Source organism: Natator depressus, chromosome 10, assembly GCF_965152275.1.
Source record: "Natator depressus isolate rNatDep1 chromosome 10, rNatDep2.hap1, whole genome shotgun sequence".
NCBI classification, from domain to species: Eukaryota; Metazoa; Chordata; order Testudines; family Cheloniidae; genus Natator; species Natator depressus.
The window spans coordinates 9,834,182-9,859,362 of NC_134243.1; the positions used below are offsets into that span (position 1 = coordinate 9,834,182).

At 51.6% G+C, this 25,181-nt stretch overlaps 1 protein-coding gene across 2 annotated transcripts in view; it reads left to right on the plus strand.

The window, feature by feature from the left end:
- RADIL (Rap associating with DIL domain) overlaps nt 1-25,181 on the plus strand; it is a 69,849-nt gene that overhangs the window by 38,072 nt on the left and 6,596 nt on the right. For both annotated transcript variants that reach the window (XM_074965161.1, XM_074965162.1), the window contains 7 exons: nt 1,043-1,203; nt 9,707-9,819; nt 12,037-12,274; nt 17,295-17,455; nt 18,539-18,680; nt 20,032-20,222; nt 23,434-23,857. In XM_074965161.1, the coding sequence (XP_074821262.1) occupies nt 1,043-1,203; nt 9,707-9,819; nt 12,037-12,274; nt 17,295-17,455; nt 18,539-18,680; nt 20,032-20,222; nt 23,434-23,857 (1,430 nt within the window). The remainder of the gene's footprint in view (nt 1-1,042; nt 1,204-9,706; nt 9,820-12,036; nt 12,275-17,294; nt 17,456-18,538; nt 18,681-20,031; nt 20,223-23,433; nt 23,858-25,181) is intronic.

Sequence of the window (25,181 nt, forward strand, 5' to 3'; positions counted from 1 at the left end):
AGCATTTTTGCAGAAAGTCTTTTTCAGTTTCAGTGCTGCTTTAGTGCACTTGGGCTCTCCAGATTGGGGGTTGGGGGCTGCTGTTAATAGGGCAGGGCTCTGGGAAAGACTTTCAAGCGTGCTTTGTAGAAGCCTAATGTGAGACACCTTAAAAGGGGGCTGGTTTTCAGAGGACAGGTGCTCACCACTTTCTGAAAATCACATGTCTCAAGTTGGGCACCTGACATTCCCCCATCCCTTCCCAGAATCTTGCCCAGTCTTGATGACCCTGTTGAAGTGCAGTCTGCTCCAGGTTTTATTTTTGACCCATCACTTTTCTCCTGATTTGTTTTTGTGTTCCCCAAACTCCTGTATCCCACTGGTGGCTGCCACTGCACCGTACCGCGTGACCAGGGGAGAAGGAATCATGTGACCTCCTTTAGCGTTCTTGTTAATTCCTAAGAGCCTGGGAAACACTCGGCACCTTCAGCTCCGATTGAGGTTGCTCAGCATTTCTCAGGAGGTGCTCAGCACCTGGCTGTAAATCAGCAGGTAGGAGGTTCTCAGGATGGTTAGCAAATCACCGAGATCCAGCAGTTGGTCCCTGGGGAGCTGGGCTGTGGCGTTTCCACTGACCAGGGAACAGGAATCCCATTGCTGATTTGCAGCACAGGTCCCTCTTGTAGCAGCAGCATAGTTTCACAGCACATCCGTAACCCCCAGGGGAAGCCAGCAGCTGGGTTTGGTTTGGGTTTGCTTTTCAAGACCATAATTCTTGTGCTGGCAATAGTCTGTGACTGTGCTCACTCTGAAACTTCTGAGTGTGCTGGGAGAAGTGTGTCCATGCAGGCGCAGGAGAGTCTAAAATACTGAAGTGTTGTCTGTGCTGCTGGTGTATCCATTTTTCATTCCCACTGGGATGATCCTGCATCGCCAGCCTCTGAGAGGGGCGCAAGCCTTTCCCGTAGCCAGGGTCTTCGTGCACACAGAGAGACTGCAACTGCAACCAGCTTTGTCCTGACTGGAGTCTGAAACTCTCCTCTTGCCTTCTCTGTCTCACCAGTCAGGATCCTGGATCCCTGTCCCGCTTCACCATCACAGACCTGGTCCCGGACCTGCAGCACATTCTCTTCTGGATGTCCAACTCCATCGAGCTCCTGTACTTTATCCAGCAGAAATCCCCCATCTACATCCAGAGCCTGGAGGAGGAGCTGGATGTCAAGGGTAGGACTCATGCTTCTGTATACTGATATGCCTCCTCAGTACAAAACTTCCCCTGCCGTATGCCCGCTGTGTGACACGTCAGGCAAAGGGGGCGCTGTAGCACCAAGCTGGTTTGTTGGTGTTTTCCTCCATTGCTGCTCCAGCAAGGTACTTCCATCCTGACTTCAGAGACCACCATGTTGCCTCTGTCTCCCAGATATGCCCTTTGAGAGTCTTGGGGTTTGTGGAAAGTAAGGGAACTTCACCCACAGGGCTCATGACCCCACCAGCTCTCTGGGACCTCTCCTGAGCAGGTTCTTGAATGATAAACTGTGGCGCCTTTTGTGGCATGTCCGCTGGAGATTGAGCCAAGGCAGCCATAGCATGTGGAAGCTTGAATGTCCTGCTGGGCTCTGCTCCCCATTGCTCAATCCTGAGGGCAGAATTGCTCACCTGTGGAATTACAGGTGCAGAGAAGGCTGGACTGAAAGTCAGTCTTAAACTCAGAGCTTTTGTGTGACTCAAGAGTCCCTTCTAAACAGACAGTGAAAAGGAGGTGGTTCTTCGAGTGCTTGTTCGTGTCCATTCCAGTCAGGTGTGTGCATGCACATGTGCATGGCAGCTGGAAGATTTTTCCCCCTAGTAGCATCTGTCGGGTCGGCCTGGGCACCCCCTGGAGTCGCGCCTTCAGGGCGCTCGATATAGAGCCCTGCCGACCCACCACCCCCGCAGTTCCTTCTTGCCGCCGGTGACGGTTAGCTGGAACGTCCCATAGGTCTTGCCTTGGCAGTGTCCACTGTATCTAGTAGTTTACCTCTTAGTAGTGTAATTAGTATTAGTAGTTAGTTAGTGTTAAGCAAGTGCCTTTCCCAACTGGCTCGAAAACAAAGTCCCCACATTGTGTAGAGTCAAAACTGACTTCCTTCCTGGGATTTTGGATTATTAATAAGATAATAAAGCTCAGATCAAACTTTCCCCCAGGCTTAGCTGCTCCCAGGGTTCCTCCCTCAGGACTGCTCAGCTCACGCCCTAGATCCTCTCTCACCAGAGGACTATTCCCATCTCCCTTATATCTTCATGGGGTACCAAGCCACCTGCCTTTGAGTCCAGGGAACTCACTTGGCCCTACTGGGTTTCAGCCACCTTGTCGGAAGGGGCTTGTGCAATGATGAGCTCTTGCACGTAGCCTTTTGAAGCCATGAATGGTTATGATTTTGGGGCCTGGATCCCATTGCAACCAAGGGGTCACTGTGACTTCTGTCACGAAGAATGGACTGATATCTGTGTGTTGATACCCGAGGTAACAAGATCCTTTCCCTGACCCCTTAGTCCCGGCCACTGAGATAAGAGGAAAGGGATGCAACATCGGTAAGGAGGCTCTGGGAGTATTCTGCAGGCCGCCCAGTCCTCCAGGCTGCAGCTGGAAAACCCTGCCTGGCTGCCATCCCTTGCTCTGCATTTTGCAGCCTCACCTCTCACTCCACCCTGTGAAGTGAATCCATTAGATCGCAGACCAGACTGGCTACCTGGTTAGCAGTGTTCCTCAGTATTACCAGTGCCTCTGGAAGCACCACTAGCTCTCAGGGCTGCTAAGCTAAGTCCTCCAGCCCTGTGAACACTTGAGAGGGAAATAATCCCCCTTATCAAATGAGTGATGACAGCTTGGAGCCTTAGGGAGTCTAATATGGTGAGGGGATTAGCCAGGCTTCACTCTCAGCATGGCCTCGTTTCGTTTTCTCATTCCCCTCAGAGGGAGAGGGAGCAAAGGACTCAAGAGCCAAACCAGCTGAGTGCTGGATGCTCTCCATGTCCTATGCTATCTTGGTTCCCATGCTGATACAAGATGTAAAGACCAACGTGTGGGTGGGAGGGTGGGACAGCGGGTGCATTCTTAATCAGTGAGAGCTCTAAAAAATGTGCTTGTAGGCTAAAAATACTGCAGCCCTCCCAAAGTGCAGGGCGCACATGAGCAGCTGCTGGGAAAGTGAGATGATAAACCCTGGGAGTTGGGGTTCACTTCATCCATTGCAGGGCTCAGTATGATGTCAAAGGAGGATCCTGAAACTAATTGGGTCTTTTATCTTTTCTGTGAATCTTTCTCTGGGTTTTCTTGCGGCCTGGCGGCTTCCCCACCATCATCTGAATATGCCCACCCCTGCTGTTCCTCACTGTTTGGATAAGGGCTTCCCAGTTGTCCCAAATTATTTTCTCTACGTTTCTCACCATTGTAGAGTCTGTGTTGATTTAAAGGGAGATTTGTCAAAAGCGCTCAGTGTTGGCCCAACTCTACTCCCGCTGCTGTCAATGGCAAACCTCCCACAGACTGCAGTGGGAGAGAGGTAGGCCAGTGGCTCTCAACTTTTCCAAACTACTGTCCCCCTGTCAGGAGTCTGATTTGTCTTGTGTACCCCCAAGTTTCACCTCACTTAAAGATGACTTGCTTACAAAATCAGACATGAGAACACAAAAGTGACACAGCATGCTCGTACGGAACAATTGCTGACGTTCTCATTTTTACCATATGATTATAAAATAAATCAGTTGGAATATAAATATTGTACTTATACTTCAGTGTACAATATACAGAGCACTATAAACAAGTCATTGTCTGTATGCAATTTAGTTTGTACTGACTTCGCTAGTGCTTTTTATGTAGCCTGTTGTAAAACTAGGCAAATATCTAGAGGAGTTGATGGACCCCCTGGAAGACCTCTGAGTGTCCCCAGGGGTACCTGTACCCTGGTCGAGAACCACTGAGCTAGGCTAACGCAGAGTGATTTTAAAAATCCTGCCCTTGCTCTCCTTCCTCATTAATTATTGGCCCCATTTTGTCTCTAATACCCCCCCACACACACCAACACACGCGCACAACACAGGGCATGGGCACAGACACTGTCCCTCCAGGGAAATTTGTAAGAGTCTCTCTTTCCATTTTTGCAGCCCTTATTGGTAGTCGGCCATTCCTAATGGTCTCTCTTTTCTTCTTTGATCACCATTCCACTTTCCCATCACAGTACAGTTTATGTCATTTTGTAACCTTCTCTTTGCACAACGCTTTATGAAACCTCACTGGAACTGCAGTCTTTTTCTTCTTAATTGGGGTGTTGTTTAGGGTGACCTAGCTGCTTTCTGCATTGCTGGGTTTCAATACTTCCTTTGACTGGGCATTATTCGCTGTGGTGAGATGGTGGCTTCACTGAAGTCAATGGCAAAACTCCCATTGACTTCAGTGGGGCCAGGATTTCGCCCTATTTTCATTTCTCACAATGTGCGTTCCTGATCCCTAGTCATGCCCTTGCACAGCTGCATTCTGTGAATCCTGTCCTTACTATTCTGAATTCAAGAAGCTTCCTTATTATTCTCACAGACTTGATCAGTTTCTCCCTGTTGGTAAAAAGCAGATTTAGGATGGCTTCTCTTCTAGTTGGAATCTCCATTTATTGGGTCATAAGGTTGCCTTTACATCACTAAGGGAAATCTTTGATCGTTCCTGGATCCAACACTGGCAAGGATTGTTGGGCAGGCTTTACACTGGTTAAGAAAAGGCAGAGCGAGCACTTCAGGCAGAAAAAGACTGGCTCATTCTGAAACCGAAGATGAGGGATAACCGTATGAATGCACAGAAGTGTCCCTGCACAAATGCCGGGGTAGGGCTGGCTGAAAACTGGGAATGCTTTTCACAAAACATCTTGCAAAAAATTTGTCCCTGTTTTTCTGACTAAAGAAAACTTGAAATTCAATTTTTTTCTGCCAGTTCTATCCAGGAACGTGGGAAACAACCAAGCACTAGAAGTATTACTAAGTGGTGTCAGTTATGGTGTAGCTGGCAAAACCCACACCCCACAGGATGGGTCTCATAACTGGAGTATTACTATGGATAAGTACAGTCTACAGAGATGAGAGAGATGGATGATGCTCAGCTTGCAGGGGACTACCAATAGAGAGAGGTGAAATATATTTACAGTGCCAGCAAGCTTACAAGGAATGAAAAGTCAAGGAAGATGACGGTGGGCATTTGCTGCTGATCACTAGGACTGGAGGAGAGTGAGAGAAAAACCTCCTGGACCAAATCTCCAGTTCTCAGAACCCTAGGTCATTGTGCTTAGGTGGATGATAATTACCCAGATACATGCTGGGTAACATGCCTGGAGAATTCTGCTTAAATTGGCCATGGGCAAATCCAAGCAGGCTCTCCTTGCAGCAGCTAATCTAATGTTCTGTGAATCTCAGTCCTTCTGTTCTATAGCACCAGCCCCTCCCTCTGCTGCTGTCTAGTGTCGGATCTTCTCCTTTCTTTGCTGGCATTTAGTAGCTGAAGGGTCTCTGAGGTGAACACCTGTCTGCGTTCCTCTCTCATATCCCTGGAGGGATTCTGGGACATTTGTCTTCCCTGGCTGGTAGCGTTTGCTCCCTCCTGGGCTGTAATCGGTGGGAACAGCTAGATTTGGGTTGCTGTCCAGAGAGAGAATTCTTTAAATAGGTCTGTTCCCTTAGTGGGAATGGTCTCTGGGAAAGTGAAGTCCATGGCACGTGCAAGAGTGACGACAGCAAGCATGCAAGTGAAGGGGCATTCTGGGTTTGTGGGGTGAGCGACATTTGCTTTAAACTCCAGGACCTTATATGGGGGAGAGATTTACCCCCTGCCCATTCCAGGCCTTACTTCAGCAAAGCACTTAAGCGAGTGCTGAAGTCCAGCCCTGTTCAGCAAAGCACTTAGGCACAGGCTTAACTTTCAGCACATTCTTAAGCCCCATTGACCTCAATGGAACTTATGCCTGAGGCTAAATTTAAGCAGGTGTTTAAGTGAATTGAGCTGGATGGCTGAGTTGAGGCCATCCTGATTCCATGGGCTGATGCTCAGCTGGGAGGGTGGTGGGGCTCAGGTGGGGGAGGGAGCAGCGTAGTGTCATATAAATACATCTTGTGCCGGGCAGGTTTTGGTGAATCAGGAGGGGTAGAAATAACATAAACAAGAGGGTGAGGGAAAGGTTAAAATCAGTAGTTTGGCCTCTTGACATCCCTCAGGAAATATCTGTGGGAAGATTTTTAAAAATAAAAAAATTGTATCCTGAGAATAAGCGAAATACTTTTGATTTTCAAAGTCTAGCCGGTACATTGGAGCGCACTGAACCGACAGGCTGGCGAACGAAAATGAGAGGTTTTTTCCTGCACCTTTTCCCTTCCCATTCATTGCTCTCTGGCTGTCTAGACCAGGGGCCATGACCACCCCCCTTTTCCCAGATTGCTCAATGGGGGGAGAGTTTTGTGAGAGATGGGGGGATTCCAGGTATGCATAAGGATGAGAAACCCTGTACTGGCCTCCATCATTCTACATGTGAGGGTGTTTCTCCTGGCACATGTTTTTAACACCCTTGTTGAATTTAGGAATTGCTTTTCCACTTAGGTGATATGAAATAGTCTGAGAAAAGCGCTGTATCCTTGTTTAGACCTTGCTGTATGAGGAATTCTGTCCTATAATTAGAGCAGATTGAATAGTTAAAAAAAAACAAAACAAAACAAACAAAACCCAACAACCCTGATTTGGGTATATTTTTGTGACTAAAAGCCCCATGTTCAGTTTGTAGCTTTGTGGGGACATATCATCCATGCGTATCTGGATGACCTGGAATTCATGAAGCCGTGTGCCAATCCAAGAAGCTTCATGAATCGTAGCACTAATTAATATTTGCCGGACAACTTTTGCCAGAAAATGTGTTACTTCTTTTTTGTTACTTTCCTGATCCCATGTGATTTAGATGACCAGTCAGGCAATACAAATAATGGATACAGAGTAGTCAAAGCGAACTGTTTGTGAACCAGCCCATAGGCTGAAAAATATTTGTTGGAACTGTTTGGTGAATACTTACAAATAGATTCACAGAAATCAGCACCAGGGCCCAATTGGATCGCTAACCGAACCCGGGGCTGGCTTCCTATTGAATATTATTCCCCAAAAACTTTAGACAACAGCTGAGCAACTTGAGGGCAACTTGGGTGACAATCGCTCAGGACCCGATGTGTCACTGGGGGCTTCCGTAAACAGATCACACCGTACTGAGTACTTTCAGGACCTTACAGAATCCATGGGTCCCAGGAAGAGCTATCCCTTGTGTCTCCATACCCCTCTCCGCAGTCACCCCCACCTCCCGGCATGTGATCAGAAATATTCATAACATGGACTGGCTATGTTTGTCCGTGCTCCTTATTTTCTGGTTTGAAATCCCTAGCACCTTGGCTTTCAATTTAAATTACCTGAAACAGATGAGCACCAAGGTTTTCTTCTGCATAGCCCATGTTATTTTTCATGTCAGATTTGAAAATCTTATTATGGCCGTGTTTTTAAATGATTACATTGGCTTTTCACTTCAGAAACTTGGGTTCGCATCAACCTCAGGTCAAAAGTGAAATGAGTTAGAGTGCTCTCAGCCTGCTCTGGAGTGGGTATTTGCCAGCCTTTATAGAGTTCAGTGTGAGTAGCGGTCTCCGTTCCAAATAGATCAGGATTAGAATATTAGACTGGGACTGAGGTTTCTTGGCACAGCAGTGAGGGGTCCTGCTATTGGAATAGCGAGTGGGGCTGTAGACCAGGATTCAGGTGCATTAAGCAGTGCTGTATGTGGAAGTTTACAATGCTCCTGCCTTCATTACACATGGGTTGATTCAGTCCTATTAGCCCTTCACTTTCCTGAGCCTTAAAAATTCACCAACTTACCTCCCTGAACTGCCCCAAAAGTGTGTGTGGCTGAAAAGTCCTTCACTAACCATCTGGGGAATGGTCCCCACTAACTGACCTGGGGAATGGTCAGGTGGATGATGTCATGGAATTTCCCTCTTTCTGATTCCACATCAGAGGAACGAGGTGGGGCTAGTTTGGCAAAGCTATCGAGACCTTCTCTTCTGTTCCAAAGGCAAAGTTTTCTGACAAGCTGCGTTTGGAAAGCACTTCATCCAGCTGCACAAATATTCAGCATATGGGGCTGGCGGGGCTGCAAATCTGGACTGAAATCGAAGCATTGCTAGACGAAAAATGTTAGTCTGTAGGGGAAATATTAACTCCGCCCCCTCAACCGCTCAGCGCCCAAAAATACAACATATATGTGTTTAACAGCCACTGCTGTGGCAACTTCATGTTTATTAGAGCTGGATTTCTGTACACACTCCCTGCTCACAAGGCACCGAGGAAAGTGAGGTGCAGTTTCAAGTCTTTAAGAGAGAGCCAGAAAAAGGCACCAGCAGAAGGCAGGGTTGGAGTTTTTGACTCCTGACGTGGCATCCTGTAATGGCTTCCCAGCCACTGTGGAAAGGGAAGGCACCAGTATTGAATTTGTATTGTCTCCAGTGCCGTATCCTTTGGAGATTGACTAAGGGGCAGGCGGATCCTGGCAAAGATGATACAATGAGAGAAGAAAAGCGAGAACCAGTTAAGTTCTCCTGTATTGGAGTGAATTCAGGGGGTTGCAGTCACGGCCCTGGAGACTGCTGCCATACATTCATCCTCCGGATAAATAGGAGGGGTTCAGCTGGGCAATGGCAGTGCAAGCTTCCCCTCTCAGTGTGTCTGCTCTGCACTCTGCTCTGGAGTGACCATCTCTGCTAGGGAACAGGAGCTCTGTCTTGTGCATTCATCTTCAGGCCTTTTGGTGTGACTGCCAGCACTGGTGACAGTGTCAGTGTGCTTTTTGTGACGTGGGTATCTGTCCACTAAAATGAGAGCGCCATATTCACCAATGGCCTCAGATGGGAATGGCGTCTCTTTCTGAACCTCTGTCTTAAAGGAGCCGTCTTGAGCTGTCCAGCTTCTTAAAGTCAAGCCAGATAAATGAGCCTTCAGCTTTAATTTCACGAGTGCAATGGGGACATCAAGTGGCCAGGTAAAGTAGTGCAAGTTGTGCATACTTGCGAATGTCCCAAGGATGCACCTGCTCCCTGATTTCTTTCCATTGTAGAGTGACTGTAAGAAATAACTTAAGCATCAGTTCTCCTCCATGCCAGCTCCTCTCCTGCTCTTTGAAATAGTCCTCACTGTTGGGAGCCTTTGCAAGACAGCAGCGTAAATTATGCCTCCCAGTAGGGAGCTATAGCTGCTACAACATTGTTAATCAAGAGTTCTGTATCTTTTATAGCGCTTTCCACCCAGGATCCTCATGCATTTTACCAATATTGCTAAAGTAGGGGTCATGTCCTTCCTGTGAGATCAGAGAGGATAACTGTCCCCCTTTTATAGACCGAGGGGCTGAGGCACAAAGAAGCTGTGATTTGCTCAAGGGCACACGGGTCAGTGGAAGAGCTAGAAATCAAATCCAAAACTTCTGGCTCCCAATCCCATGCTGTAATCATTAGCCATGCTTTCTTTGCAGTAACAAACCCATGACAGTTCGGTGTGTGTCAGTAGACTTTGCATAACGAAATACAGCATCACAAGTTGACCCTCAGAGAGACCATACTTCTACTAAACTAACAGACCCGGTAGCCCGGTTTGGAGCCCTTTGCTCTGACGCATTCCATTGCTGTCTTTGTCCTTTAGGTTCTAAGGAGTCTCTGTTCTCTTCAACCATCACAGCCAGTGAGGAAGCCATGACAGTCCTAGAGGAAGTGATCATGTATACTTTTCAGCAGTGCGTCTACTATATCTCCAAGGTATGGGCACCCCCAGCGCCGCCCCCTCTCTCCTGCAAATGCACAGCCTAATCCAGAGAGCTACCAAGGGAGAAGAGGAGCCTTGCGCTGATAGTCTCTCACTGGAAATCAAAGGGGGATGATGGGGGAGGGAGGGGAGAAGTCTCCCAACTGAGCACCCGTGCCTGAAATCGCCCCCCCCTCCATCCTGTCCTGGGACAGCAGGTTCTTCTTTGTGATGAGTTCTAACAGATATACTGGTTCCTGCAAGCCTCCTCTGTGTTAAAAAGCGCTGGTCTTTAGGATGCAGTACAAGGAACCCGGGGAGTTGACTTTCCCTAACTTTCCTTAGTCACTGAAGAGTGAAACTTAAGGTCAGAAACGATTTTTTGAGGGGTCAGAAATGATCAAACAGGCTGATTTTTTTTAAACGATGTAGATATTTTTGGATGGCCCTTCATTTGCACAAGTTATTTAGCTGTTGTTTTTTCTACTACAGCAGCGCCTACAGCGCTCAGCCAGGATCAAGGGCCCATTGGGCAAGGCATAGGACAAACATGTAGTAAGAGAGAGACCTTGCCCCAAAGAACTTGCAGTCTAAATAGGTAAGACAGACAGAGAGTAATAGACTGGGATTCAGGGGCTGTGGTGAAATTCCCAGCTCAGCCATAGGCTTGTGTTAGACGAGTCATTTGATGTACCCTGTAAAAAGAGGAGGATATGTTCCTAACTCTCAGGTGGGGTGTGAGGATAAAATCCATTAAGGATTACGAGCTGCTCGGATGCTGTTTACTAATATGAGCCCCCCATTACCCTACATAGTATGTGAGCGCCTCATGATCTCTGAAAGATGCTACGCTGTGTCAGAATCTAGATAGCAAACAGGGTGAGTTTTAGTATAATCACCCTGGCAGGTGATTGGCAGTGGGGGAGAGCTGCATGTTGGGTACCTTGAACTGATCACGGTGAATTTCTGGCAGGTGTCAGCCTGAGAGGTCCCTGAAGAATTAACAGTAACACTGTATCCTAGGGAGGCATTTGCTCATTACAGTGTCCCCATTAGTGAATGGCTTAGCTAAGTCACTTTCACTTTCTCCCTCACTCCTCCTTGTAACTTTTGGATTCATTTTCCTTTGGGCTCAAGTGTCCCAATGAATGTCACAGCCCAAGGAGAGTGTGAAATTACGATGGAACATTTCTCTGCATGGCTAGCAACTTGGAAACAGGGGACCAGGACAGAGGAAGCCAGGAGGAAATGGGTGGCCCACAGATCAGTAGAAGGAGTTGTTGGGATAGCGGGTCCAGCCCTCCTCAGCTCGTTTGTGATTTACTGTACAGTAATAGCCCTGGGTATAATGAATTGATTCATGTACATGATGGAAATATTCCTTCTGGACTCTCTCCGTTAGGCCCCTGGAGTGAAACATTATTGCAAGTGCTTATTACGGAGCGCTGAACAGTGTGTGCAGTGTGGGCTCAGAGAAAGGCTGCTTGTGTCTGCAGGGTGGGGACTTGTTTCCATTGAAAGAGAAGTTAAACTTGACCGATGATGCTGCCTTTCCACCAGCTCCCCCTGCCAGGTCTGGTGATTACAGACTTGGCCTCTCACTGGGAAATGGACTATTTTTCTTCTTGATTCTATTTGTAGCTCTTTTTTCCCCTCTGTGGAAAGATTGTTCCACTAGTCCAGCAGCCTCTCCCTCTCTCTGATTGGTTGATGCTTATCCTGTCTCATTTGCGTACCTAACAAAAGCTCTGATTGGACCCTGCTTTTCAACCTTCCTCATTTGCACAAAGGAAAGAGTCTCTAATTGGAGACCGCTTTTGTCGTCTGCCTTTTTTCCATAGCATGTGTATTAGATCTTCAGTTACCATGTGGGTGCATAGTACTGGCGCATTCCTATCACTTAAGATCTACAGTAGTTTGTTTCTCACATTCCGTTTGTTCCCCAAAACAGACTGAGACCAACTGACCACCATGTATGGTGTTAAGTTATTGCTTAGGGACAGGGCTGAGCAAGCTTGCAGGTCACAAGGGGTTAGTCCGTGAGGGGGCAAGAAATATGCCCTTCCTTGTTTGAGAACAGCAGGGCTTGAGCTGGTTATAAGATCATGGAAACAAGAGATTCGGAAGACCTGTTTAGGTCACCATCTGGCCAATGCAGAATTGCTTCCCACAGTAAACCTTCAGCGCTTTGAATCCTGGACTTGTGTATTTCTTGTCTCCTCCCTGTCCAGTCTCTGTATGTATCTCTACCTGCCCTCCTGGAGTGTAACCCCTTCCAGAGTGAGGGCCAGGAAGGTTGGCGGGCATCATCCCAGTTGCCTGAAGAAATACGTAGAGTTGTGTTGATCTACCAGGCTACGCTGGACCTGCTCCACCAGTACGAAGTGCACCCTGAAATAGCCTCCCAGATGTTTGCCTACCTCTTCTTCTTCTCCAACACTCTGCTCTTCAACCAGCTCATGGACAAAGGTGAGTGACCTCGGGACCAGGGAGTGAGACATTTGTGGGAGGGGCAAGCATTCCCAAAGACTGGCCTTGTCTGCTTTGAAGCCCTTTTTCTGTTTATTCATTAATTAAAGGAACAGACTTAAAATGCCCCAGTATTGCAGCCAGCCAGACTATGAGATGAGGATCGGCCAAATGTGGGGAGGGATTTTACAGCATCTGTTGGGTTGTTTTAGGATGTGAGGGGCTTGGACACACCTGGAATTCTGCATTTCGCAAAGGAGCCTTGCTGCCCTGTTACCTAAACTTGTGCTAGGCTATTGAGCCTGTGCATAAATCATCAGTATGGCCCCACGGCCAGGGAGAGACCCCCAGACTGGGACTGACAGCAAAGCGGGCAACGTGTTTCCTACAGGGGATAAGGATGCTTTAGAACTTGACTTAAGCGACTGAGTCCTTTGTTTAACTGGTGTCACCAGAGAGGTGGTTAGGAATAAGGTTCACTTTCAATCGTTCAGAGCCCCGCTTCAGCGCTAAGACTGGGGTAGGGGTGTGAGAGAGAGTGGGGGGGGGCTCAGGACTCTGCCAGGCTTGTACCAATGAAACGTGGGGGTGGGGCTCAGCTACACCCACAAATGAGGGGTGTAGCTGAGCCCCACCCCCATCCCAAACTAGAGTCCAGCCACTGAGGTCTTTGAGACTTCACTTCCTTGACTCTGATGAACTCCCTAGATCGCAGCCTGTGCGCGCTGCTCTCTAGGTGTATATTTGGCTCAGATAACAGCTTAACTCGGGTTTTGGCTTCTGCTCCCTTGGCTTGACTCAGCCTTTACGTTTGCTGTCTTGCCCGAGTCTGCTGCCTTTATCGATAACGCTCCATTAACCCCTTATTAATGCCTTGGATGTTCACTGTGATACCATTGTTCATGGGGATGTGTTCAGCCTTCGTTAGCTCTCCCCCCAAATTAACATACCCCCCCCATCTCTTGCGCTGGGGTTGCAATAAGGTCTGCCATTTTGATGCCGAGCAGAGGAGTTAGTGGAGTTTGTTCCCCGGCACTGCCTGATTGCTGTGTGTAATAAAACATTGCATCCTGCTTCTTAATTGAGGCGAAAATCTGCTCATTAATTAATCCTAATTACTGCAGGATTCCAGTTGAACTACAGAGCATGTGATACCTATATACACTCCAGCAGCACCTCCTTACTGCCAGGTGTATTACAGCTAATACCATGTGAGTTAATAGGAGTTGGATTTTTAAAGAATTAACCTAATTTTGCCACTCAGCCCTGTCAGACCTCTGTCCCTCTTTCTGCCCAGCTCCGCCCCACTTACAAACCGAGTCTCTGCTGCGAGCAGCAGGCTCTGCCAGCGCTGCTCCCTCCGCCATGTCTGATGGTCCACTAAGCAAGAACAAAAAGGGGAAGGGAAACTGTGCTCCAGTATGGGCTTTCCTGTTAGCTGTCCGTCCCTTTGCGGGTACGTTGCTGAGCCACAGCCACGTCGGCCTCTGGATTTAGAGCTTTGTCGTTGTTGTTGTTTCAGATATAAAATAACTTTAGAAGGTGCCAGGCTGTCAGTTCGGGAGATTGGACTCCTCCATTTGGCCCTGATTCACCAAAGCACTTAAGCACATGCTTAACTTTAAGCATGTAAGTGTTCCTATACCTGGTCTGCGAAACACGTAGCTAAGTCCCATTGAACTCCATGCAGTCAACTCATCTTGCAAGGTTTAACCCACCTTCTAAGACTTTTTTGCCAATTTGAATGGTGGGGATTTCCTGAGAGCTGCTGTTCTCATAGACTCTTGGATGCATCAGCACTGCAGACAGAAAACCCTCCCCCATCCAGTATTGGACTGGACCTGCAACCAAACCCATGCTGACTGCGAGCTGCTTGGGGCAGTGCCTAGGATGGCAAGTAACGCCTGGTCTAAGATTGCGGCTCCAGGTGCCACCACAACACAGATAATAGTGTCAAGCCTCTCTGAGCTGGGCCAAGGCAAGGGAGCTCCATAGCGACCCAAAAATAACAACAATACAAAATTACCATGGCACACATCAAATGGATTAAAAGCTGGCTAACTGATAGGTCTCAAAACATAATGGTAAACAGGGAATCATCATCAAGTGAGTGTGTTTCCAGCAGGGTCCTGCAGGGATCAGTTCTTGGCCCTGCGCTATTTAAAATTTTTATCAATTGCTTGGAAGAAATCATAAATCACTGATGAGATTTATAGATGACACAAAAATTGAGGGAGTGGTCACCGATACAGAGTGATCTGGATTGCTTGGTAAACTGGGCATAAATGTAAATGTCTACATCTAGGAACAAAGAATGTTGGTCATACTTACAGGAAGCAGTGACTGAAACAGATTAGGGGGTTGTAGGGGATAATCAACTGAACAGGAGCTCCCACTCTGACACTGTGGCCAAAAGGCTAATGTTGACCCTGGGATGCATAAACAGGGAAATCCTGAGTAGAAGTAGAGAAGTTATTTTATGTCTGTATTTAGCAGACATAAGGAATGTGACTGCTACTAGAATACTGTGTCCAGTTCTGGTGCCCACAATTCAAGAAGGATGTTGATAAATTGAAGAGGGGTCAGAGAAAAGCCTCTAGAATGATTAATGGATTAGAAAACCTGCCTTATAGCGATAGATTCAAAGCGCTCAATCTGTTTATCTTAGCAAAGAGAAGGTTAAGAGGGGACTTGATCACAAATCTGCCCGGGGAACAAATATTTAAGAACAGGCTCTTCAGTCTAGCAGAGAAAGGTCTAACATGATCCAGTGGCTGGAAGGTGAAGCTAGACAAATTCTGACTAGAAATAATGTGCAAATTTTTGAGAGTGAGGGTAACTAACCACTGGAACAATTTACTAAGGCTCGATTTTAAAATCAAGATTGGATGTTTTTCTAACAGATCTGCTCTAGGAATTATTTTAGGGACGTTCCCTGGCCTGTGTCATGCAGGAGGTCAGGCTAGATGAGCACAGTGGTCCCTTCTGGCCTTGGAATTTCTGAATCTCACCCGTTAGTGAGGCCAGCCTGGCACAGTATATGGGTCCTGCGTGAGGCGGTTTGCTGCAGGAAGGACACAGAACCTCGATAGAGATAGAACATCGAATGGTGAGCCCCAAGCCTGAGGTTTGTCTGCCAGAGTTATGTTTTCCATGCATCCTTCGGCATCGCTGGAAGAGCAGTTAGTTTTGTGTCCATGCAGCGGGGTTGCAGTATAGGGCACACAGTCCAGTAGGGTGATGGAATTAGGACCTTGATGAGGCTAAATTAGCTGTCGGTCCAACAAACTAGAGCCTTCTGCTATAGCATGGCTTCCCTCTGGTTTAATCAGAATGGGCCCCATCCTGCTCCCAGTGAAGTCCATGGCAAAGTGCCTATGGACCTTCTGGTACAGGATCAGGCCCAACACCTACAGCAGAGATGGGCTCTACACCCAGATCAAACTTCCTCCCAGCCTGCAGGGCTCAAATCTGGTGTCGGGGCGGAGGTGTGAGGTGAGGGTCAGATTCTGGATCACAGTTCGGGGTGTGGGGGAGGGGGCTCAGTAGCTCCTAGTGTGGAAGGCGGTGGGCGCTGGAGCAGCCCAGCCCTGTTGGATTACAGCCTCCTGCCGCTGTAGTTCCTTCCTTTTAACCGGAGCACCAGCTCCCTTCCCTCCCGCCCCCCGCCTCCCCATTTCCATGGGCCCACAGGCTGAGGCTTGGCTCGCTGCCTATCAAGGACAGCATAAGCTTTCAAATGTTTGTCTCTGGAGTTGATTTCCTGCACGTGGGAGCTGATTAGAGCAGATTAGAGTGTGAAATCCTGCTGTCCCCTGGGACAGCCGGCTCCTTGCCTGGGCCACGCGCTGCCTCTTGTGCTCTCGGAGCTGGGCTTGGCCTTAGGGCCCCACATCATCCCAGGGGGAAGGGAAGTGCTGGGTCACCCCCATGCAGGATCATGGGGGGAAGGCGGAAGAACCTGGCCTTCCTCAGAAACTGGATCTGAGCACTGACGTGCATCTCTCTCAATAAAACCCCAGGATCAGCAACTGCCATTTCTGCTGCCCCAGTTCTATGGCCTGGCTTTACCTGGGTGCAGCTAAGGAGAGTCTGGGGAGATTAGGTATCTGGCGGACAGCAAGCTCAGGTCAGTCAGTATCTGATGGATGACGCAGAGACTTCCCCTGTGCCCGCACTGCATGGGGAGAAGAGGACAAGGGCGGTGTGGAGAGCTGCCTGCCTTGCACAGTCCAAGCGGGTGAATCGGTTTCTGGATGCGGGTGGAGGTGGAGTCCTCGTGGACAATGCAGGAGCTCTGCGATAGCCTCCTGGGGGAGGCAGGGACTGCAGAGTAGGAGAAGTTAGTTTACATGATAGCTTGAAAAAATGTTTCTTCCCATCCCCACAGCACCAGGTTTTGCTCGTAGGAGACTCCTGCAACTGGACATTTATCTGTATCCATCTGAAATGTGCTTCACGCAGCTAGCACGTGTCCTGCGGCAGGATGCCCAGCTGCTTCAGAAACGTTACACACAGCGCAACTGAAATGCAGCTGTCTCTGGGGCTGGCAGCTAACCTCCAAATAGCACCCTGTGCAACGCTATGGGGGCACCAGGGCATTCTGGCTAAGGCACTCACGAAGGATGCCCTGGGGTCTCTCGTGTCCACACAGAGCAGACGAATCTCACTGCTCTTGGCCACCATTCTGCTGTGTCCAAGTCAGAGCAGGGCGAGTATGTGCAGCTAGGCAAAGCACCCAATATGCAGGCTCTGGCTGGAGGGGGCTGCTTTCTGCCAGCCAAGTGACTGGGTTGTCTGACTTCTCCTTGGCTGAGCCTGTTGGTGGGCTGGACAGAGCAATCTTTGACCCTGACAGCCGATTGCCTTCATGTTGTATCTGCGCCAGGGAGTAGGGTCGGCATGTGTCTTCTGAACCTGTAGCTGTCTGTATTGCAGCAGGGCCGGGCTCCTACTGCAAGTCAGGTTAAAGCGGCGCCGCATGTGGCTGTTCATTCTCTCTTCCCCGCCCTGTCCACAGGCTGCTTCCACTGGTCGAAAGGAGTGAAGATCCGCGCCGGCCTGCGGCTCCTCCTGGAGTGGATGCGGGGCATGGGCTTCGGGCACCTGGCCGAGCAGTTCTTCAGCAAGCTTTCCAGCGTGGCTCACTTGCTGGCCATGCCGAGCACCCAGCTGGTGCAGGTGAGACGTGCGTGGGCTTCTTGGCCCAGGGTATCGATGGCCTTTGGGACCCAGATCCTCAAAGGTCTGTAGACACCTAGCTCCCATTGAATCCAATCAGATCCCTGGGAGAGTCTGGGCCTGCGAGTGGCAGGAGAGCTCCTGTGAGCGTCATGGGGATTGTTTGGGAGGGCCAGTTATTAGATGGGGCTCCCCATGCTAACTGGGGGGTCATCTCCCCAAGGCAGGGAGCCACAAGCACCACAGTCTCTTTCATATGCAGCTTCCCTCTCTTTTCCTGTTAGAAGAATCATGGGACATCAAAGCAGAGGGGGTGGGGGAATCAGTGCCCTTTCCCCGACACTGGGCCCACATGGGAGCTCCCTGAGGTAGGAGTGGAAGGCAGGGTTCCCTCCAGAAATCACACTGGATCCAACGTGCCAGCGTCAAGACATGCGAAATCTCAGAGACTCGGGTGCGTTTTGTGTGCTGGGTGAATTTGATCCTTCCCGCGGAATGTGATGTCACTCTCGCGCTAGGCCAGGCTTTCAAACGCTGCCTCCCGAACCGTGCCTCTGGGCGGCACCTTTGCAAGCGCCAAGCAGGGCATGGCTCAGTTGCCCCAGGGCATGCCCATGCAGGACTGGGACAGCCGGCTTGGAATATGGCGACGAAGGGGCCGATTTGCGGGAATGTATTTGCCCCAAAATTGCCGGGTAGTTTCCCAGGAAATGGGACGCCTTGTTTCAAAGCCAAACCTTGGGGGCCACATCCTCTCAACCAACATCTGCACCCATTTTGGTGGGAAGCAGCAGCACGAGGCATTGGTAGCATGAGGTAGGATTTCAGGCTTTCTGTGTCTTACATCCCGTCCTTGGCTTCAGTAGGCAGCTCCCGTATTGGAAGTAGCAGTGAAGCAAATACACAGCTGAGCATCAGTGGTGCCCTGCCACTCCTGGGCTCTCTAGACCCCTTAGCGTGCTGCTCACTTGCTGACGAGCCGTGCTAAGCTCATTCCCCACTGATAAGCCTGCTTCGCTCCCTGCTGTCTGCCCTGTGCACCGTCCTGAGGCTGTCGCCTCAGCTCTCTCTGTCTTTGCTCAGATGACCTGGCCATTGCTGAGAGCTGAGTTCCCCGCCCTGAGCCCTGCTCAGCTCCATCACATCCTGACTCAGTCCCAGGCAGCGTCCGAGGTGGGGTGTGTTGCGGCCTGGCAGGAGGACAGCCCTGCAGCCTTCAAGACAGGTGAGCGCACAGCACTGGTGCGCCTGCGTTGCACTGGGGGCGGTGTGATCTGTGCCCTCGGTAGAGCTTCTGTTGTGGTCGTCCTGTATCCCCCGCACTGCTGCAGGGCAGTGAAACCTGCACTAGGCTGCATCCCAAGAGGTACTTTCCTCAGACCTGCCAGTACAGGTTGGTTATCCCAAGTTTTGCTGGTCCTTCGAGTGTTTTATGGGGCTTGTAACCTCCTGTGCTTTGCAGGGGTTCCTGCATGACCCTGGACAGCCACAAAGAACTACCGTCCTGTAGCTTGAGGGTCTCCTTGAACTGCCCTGAGGCAAAGGGAGCTCGGGCTGAAGGCTGAGCCTGGTATGGTAGGGACTAGAGCACATGGCCTCCACATGCTGCTCTACCTAGACACGCAGCATGAGCTGGGGCTGCACTGTCAGCCTGAACGTGGTGTGTCCTGACTCCGGTTTGAGCCACGCCGATGCAGGGGCACGCGGTGGGGCAGGGGGTAACAATGTGGTGGAATCACAGTCTTCCCCGACAGATCCAGGGCACACGTGACTCCCCCGGTGGGTGAACATTGGCTGTATCCTGTGCTATCAATGCCATTATCTATGGTGTTGATATCCCCCCTTACCATAGAGCTGAGCACCTCGCAGTCTTTAACATGTTGGCAGTACTTACCCTCATTGAACAGACAAGGTGCGGAGTGAGATTGACTCATCCAGGGCAAATGGTGGAGCAGGGCATTGGACCCAGCTCTCTGAAGTCTCAGGTTGGCACCCTAACCACTAGACCATCCTTCCTAGCATGTACCCAGACATATCGGGCTGTGACATGGGAGGAGCATTTCAGCTGAGCCCTGGGGCAGGGGGAAGTGCCCCAGGGCTCAGCAGCATGATCTTGGCTACCGGAGAAAAGAGAGATCAGGACACGGTGAAGTGGGTGGAAATGGATCAAGGAGTGCAAGAGATTGGATTATGGCTCTTCTAGCAACAGCTACGGGAGGTAGGGGGGACGGGCCCCAGAGCGGTGGATCTGGAAGCTACAGAGCCCTTTTCTAAATGACACAGGGAGGAGGAGATAAAGGTTCTGAACAACCCATTCGAGAGTTTGGAACAAGCAAGGGGCACAACCCAGGGGAGCTAAGCAGAGTGAAGGCATTAGCTAGTGCCCCCTGCCCCTTTCTCACTGGCACATGGAGGCCAGTTGTGTAGGGTTGTGACCTAGAGGATGCTGGGATTGGTCCCCATGCAGATACTTGGCTTGCAGGACCTGGGGAAGAGCAATGGCTCCACAGTCTGGGAGCAGGGCTGGGGCTCAGGTGAGTCACACACCAACACCTGCTTTCCCCTGTGTTTTGCAGACGAAGTGCTAGAGTCCTTTGATAACCACCCGCCCATCGTCCTGCCAAGTGGAGGATTTAAGGTGGACTTGGAGGTGGAGACGCTGGACGATAATGTGTACCGGCATCTCCTGTACATCCGTCACTTCCTGTGGAGTCTGCGGAGCAAGAGCCCCCACGCCGGTGACTTGCTGGAGTTGGAGCCCGTGAAGGTAGCAATCGCTGACCCAGGGAGAGCATTGTCCCTGCTAGCCCTCTCTTAGGGACATCATAGATCCCCGGCCGTCCTGCACAGATCTCCCACAATCTCACCTTCACCTCTGAGTCCCATGCTCTACCTGCCAGGCCATACTGTCCCCCGCCGCTCCCTCGGCTTCGATCGGCGCCCCCCCCCCCCCGCCGCTCCCTTGGCTTCGATCCGCGCCGCGCCCCCCCCCCCGCCGCTCCCTTGGCTTTGATCAGTGCCACGCCCCCCCCCCCCCCCGCCGCTCCCTCGGCTTCGATCCGCGCCGCCCCCCCCGCCGCTCCCTCAGCTTCGATCCGCGCCGCGCCCCCCCCCCCGCCGCTCCCTCAGCTTCAATCCACGCCGCCCCCCCCACCCCCGCCGCTCCCTCGGCTTCGATCCACGCCCCCCCCCCCCACCCCGCCGCTCCCTCGGCTTCGATCCGCGCCGCCCGCCCCCCGCCGCTCCCTCGGCTTTGATCCTATTAGCCAGGAGTTACTGAGTCACACTTTCCATATTCTAAGCCCCATCACGTCTTGCTGTAGCTGAGCCCAGAAAACATGACCCTGCTCTCTCTCCAGGTTTCCTGGGCAGTGGCTGACATTGCCACATTGGCCTCTGCCGCTCCCTGGGGCTCGTTAGTCCAATCCATTGATCTTAGACTTTTTCGGGGGGGGGGGCAAGTGGCACAGTCTTCATATGAGGGAAGAGTTAGAGGGAGGTGCTGGTACCCAGGGGCATTAGGCAAGATGCACCCACTTGGGGGAGGGACAATGAAGCCAGAAGATAGCACAGCCGATCAGCCAGGTGGATCTTTCTGTGCGTCTTTCCTTTCCTGCAGCATGTGAATGTGATACCCTGGAATGGAGGTTTCGTCCATCCCCCACTGCTGGGAATTGGACGGTGTGGTGCCGTCTTTAATGACTAGAGCCGTGGTTCTTCCCGGGGACGGGGGGCCGTGAGCAGGTTTCAGGGGGTCCACCAAGCAGGGCCAGAATTAGACTCCCTGGGGCCCCTGGGAGACAGCAGAAGCCCGACTGCCAGGGGCTGAAGCCGAAACCTGAGCAATGTAGCTTTGGGGCGGGCCCCTGTGGCATGGGGGCTGCAGGCAACTGCCCGGCTTGCTACCCCCTAATGCTGGCCCTGGCGGGTGTATGCAGAAAAGCAGTTGTTGTGGACTGTGGAGTTTTTAATTGCATGCTGGGGGGGGGGGGAAGGGGTTAGAACAAAAATGGTTGAGAAGCCCTGGGCTAGAGCATGGGTCATCCAACACTGGCCTTTTCTCAGTGACCGGGAACCGTGCAGAGCTCTGGGTCCCTGCGGCGGAGTAGCAATGGGTTTGTGTCTGCCGCAGTTCTTCCTGGGTATTTATCCTAAGCTCCCCCCGGCCTCCGCTTTGGGAGGGAAGCGCACGCTGACTGTATGAGAGTAAAGGAGCCCTCTGCTGCCCTGCTGCATTATTTGCCGGGCGGCTGTTGGGACCAAGAGCCAGACCAGGAAGAGCGGAAGGGAGGGAGCCTGCGTTAGTGCGTGGCTGGGATAGTCTAACCCCGGCCCCATTTCCGCAGGCCCGTGCTGGCCCTGGGAGTGTGCCAGCCAGACCAGTGCGATCGCCCCGACTCCACAGGCTGTGCGCACCTTTGGCTTTGCACCAGCCCTGGGAGTTTACTGGGGCTGCCTTGTGGGACGCAGGGGCTGGGAAGCCCTAGCGAGCTGATATCTCAAACCAGAGGAACCTGCACGCTGCTGTGCGGGATTAGCGCCGCTAATCCCCTTGCCTGGAGGAGGGCGAGGAGGTGTGGAGAAAGGACACGCTTGTTTTCACAATCTTGTTAGCAAGGAGGGGGAGGGAGGTGCCAGTTTGCAATGCAGCCTTTCCCTGTCTGTGCCCTTCCTGTCTCACTGCCCCCCATCCCTCTTGTCTCACTCCCTTTCTCTGTGCCCAAAGGGCTGCAGGTCTGGGTAGAAGTGGGGAGTACATGGTGGCTCTGGGGAATGTCCTTCCCGCTCCAAGGGGTGTAAGCAGCCTGGCCCGCTCTCACGTCCACACGCAGGCATTTGTGGGGTTACTGTTAATTGGCAAATGTGTGTAAAGTGCCATCAGGGCTCAGTGTCCCTGCCACCCCTCCCCTGTGGAACTCCTCGGGAGGGAGCAGTTCTCGGGTGGGGAGTGACAGGAAATCCCCCTGCCTCCAGCAAGCACAGTCCCAGGCCCTGCAAGCACAGCCGACCCCTGGCCGTTGTCCTCGTCCCCACGGGGTGCAGCTCCCTGCTGCAGCAAGAGGAGGATACCTCAGATCACCCCCCACTCCCAGCCGGCCCCAGTGGGTGCCTAAAGGGCTCTGCGTTTGGAGCATTTCCTTGACTTTCTTGGCGGCTGCCCCAGTGTGAAGTCCTGGGTTGGCCAGGGAGGTCCTTGGAAACCAGCCAGCAAGAGACTGGCCATCCCGCCATTGCAGAACCTTGGAACGATTGGGGTACCAAAGGAGGGAGAGGCGTACTGCCGTGCCAGCGCCGCCTAGCTGAGGGGGAGTGTAGGCAACATGAACACTGTGGGCAGGCCATCGTTACAGCACACTAATGCCCTAAGGGGAACCCTTTCCGGAGTCAGAGTGCCACTTTCCAGTTTAGCTCCGACTGCTCGGGCAGGTGTCCGCCCAGGGAGTTAGCGTTAGAATTATGCTGGTAAATTGCTCCATGTAGACAAGCCCTAACTAATTCCTAATCGCTAAAGCTTTGGGACCCACTGATGTACCGAGAAGAATCCGGGTGTAAACCTGCACCTGTCTGTGCAGCTGCTGGGCAGTGGACTACACGGAGCTGTGGCTCCTGCATGGCAGTGCGCCCACAGAAAGGCTGGCTTTACCTGTGGGTGGGACGCGCTGTGGTCAGGACACGAGACGGGGACTCGGAAACTCTGGGGTCTCTGCCCAGCTCTAACATTGCTTCCTCCTGTGACCCCGGCCAAGTCATTTCCCCTCTCTGGGCTCTGCTTCCCCCTGCTGACCATTGGGGCTAACCGCACTGCCCCAGCCCCCAGGAGGGGTCACACTGCTGCACTTTTGCCCCATGTTCAAGCTCTTAGGCAGAAGTTACTAAGTCACCTCCCTGCCCCCAGTGGAGGTCAGATACCAAGGTGAGGGGCAACCTCGATAGCTAGAGGGGCCAGGCTAACGCTCCGTATTTTTCTCCTTTTAAAGAAAGACGTTCCCACCAGCCAAAATGCCCCCGAGGTGCCCGAGAACACACTCACCTTGCCAGCCCTGGGGAATTCCTTTGGCCAGTCGGATTACAGACGCCCAGGTAGCTGTGTGGAGGCAGAGGCTGCTGGGAGCCCTCCGCTCCCCACAGACATGAGCCGATCCCCCCGAGACTATTACACCAGTGAGCCACAGCACCAAGAAAAACTCAAGCATCTGCAACTGCCCAGCAGCCTGGGGAAAAACCACCTCTCCAAGGCCAGCGTGTTGCCAGTGGATCCCTCCTGCTTACTGACCCCTCCCAATACACCTCTGAACTTTGACTCTGGCTGCTCAGAATCCCCTCAGAGCATCAGCTGTGGGAAAGTCATCCAGGACCCCAGGAAGGATGGACTCAATGGCACCAAAGCCACCACCCCTGAAGGTACCGAGAACCTTTCCTGCCCTCAGATCCCCAGCGCTCACATGTTAGGCTCTGTCTTGCATTGCCAGTTTCCCTAGGAACTGCTTCCTGTAGGGACCATAACAAGTCTGGTTCCCCGGGGAACAGCCTGGGGGTCAGACAAGCATGGCAGCCAGGAGAATAGAGCATAATTCAGCACCAGTGGGCCTCCGCGGCCTGGCCTCTTTGCTTCTTGCCACAGGGGAAGGCTTCGTGGCCTAACCATCAGCAAGGCAACGATTTTGTCATACAAATGTTTAGTCAATTTCACAGCAGAGGTATGTGGAAAAAAAACTCCATAGTCACAGATGGGTCCCAGCCCGGGGGTGGGAGGGGTTGGAGAGCGAGCTCACCCCACACCAGCAGGGGTGGGTCCGGCTCCCTGCTTCAGTCATTGAAACCCCGTGTGCTAGGTGGCACCACCCATCAGATTTGGCTCATCCGCCACTCTGTCTCCATCTATGGTGGGGCGGACGGCCAAAGCAGAATTGTAGTGCGACCACATGAGTTGCAATGGCTGGAATGGGGCCCAGAGGAGCCGCAGCTGCAGGGCTCACGGGCTGCATGAAAATTCACGATTACCGCGAGCAGCGTGACCTCTGCCTGAACCATCAGGTGAGCAATACTTGCATGCCCCGGCCCCAGCTGAGGTCAGCTTCACCTTTATCGTCCCAAGCTAGATACACCGAGCTCCGTCCCAAAGGCCTGGCTGCTCTGGGGGGGCCCTGAAGAGCCTTGGATGCTTTCTGTAAGAGCAGGCTCCCTTGGTCAAAGCGCCCCGCTCCCTTCCTTCCTGCCCTTTGCTATTAGCCAATGAGCTGCCGCCCTGCAGCCACCAGTGGGTGCCGTGTGTGCACAGACTGTGAAGTGCCTTTGGGTGCAGAAGATTTTGTAAAAGAAAGAAGATTTTATGACCTTGCTCCCAGAAGCAAGCAGAGGCCTTGTGCATCCATTTCAGACCTTTGTAGGGACACAGTGAGTGCTTGGCATCTAAATCCCACTGCCCCTCCTGAAGAAGCAGCAGGTAATTGGTTTGCACGTGTGAACCAGTGTCCAGTAGATGGAACTGAACAGAGGCAGGAAGGGATTTGCAAGACACCTGGGCATCAGGGGGGCACTCCTGAAACAGCAGCTAGTTGAAAATCCCACATTTTGCGCACATTGGCAGCTGCGTTTCTCGTGGCCAATGGCAGGGTGATTAAGCCCATGTGTTTATTTTTAAAACCAGTCCCTCTCCCGCCAGCTGTGAGCCAGGAGAGGAAAGGAAAGGCCAGCAAATAGAAGCCAGATGTCAGTACAACTGTGT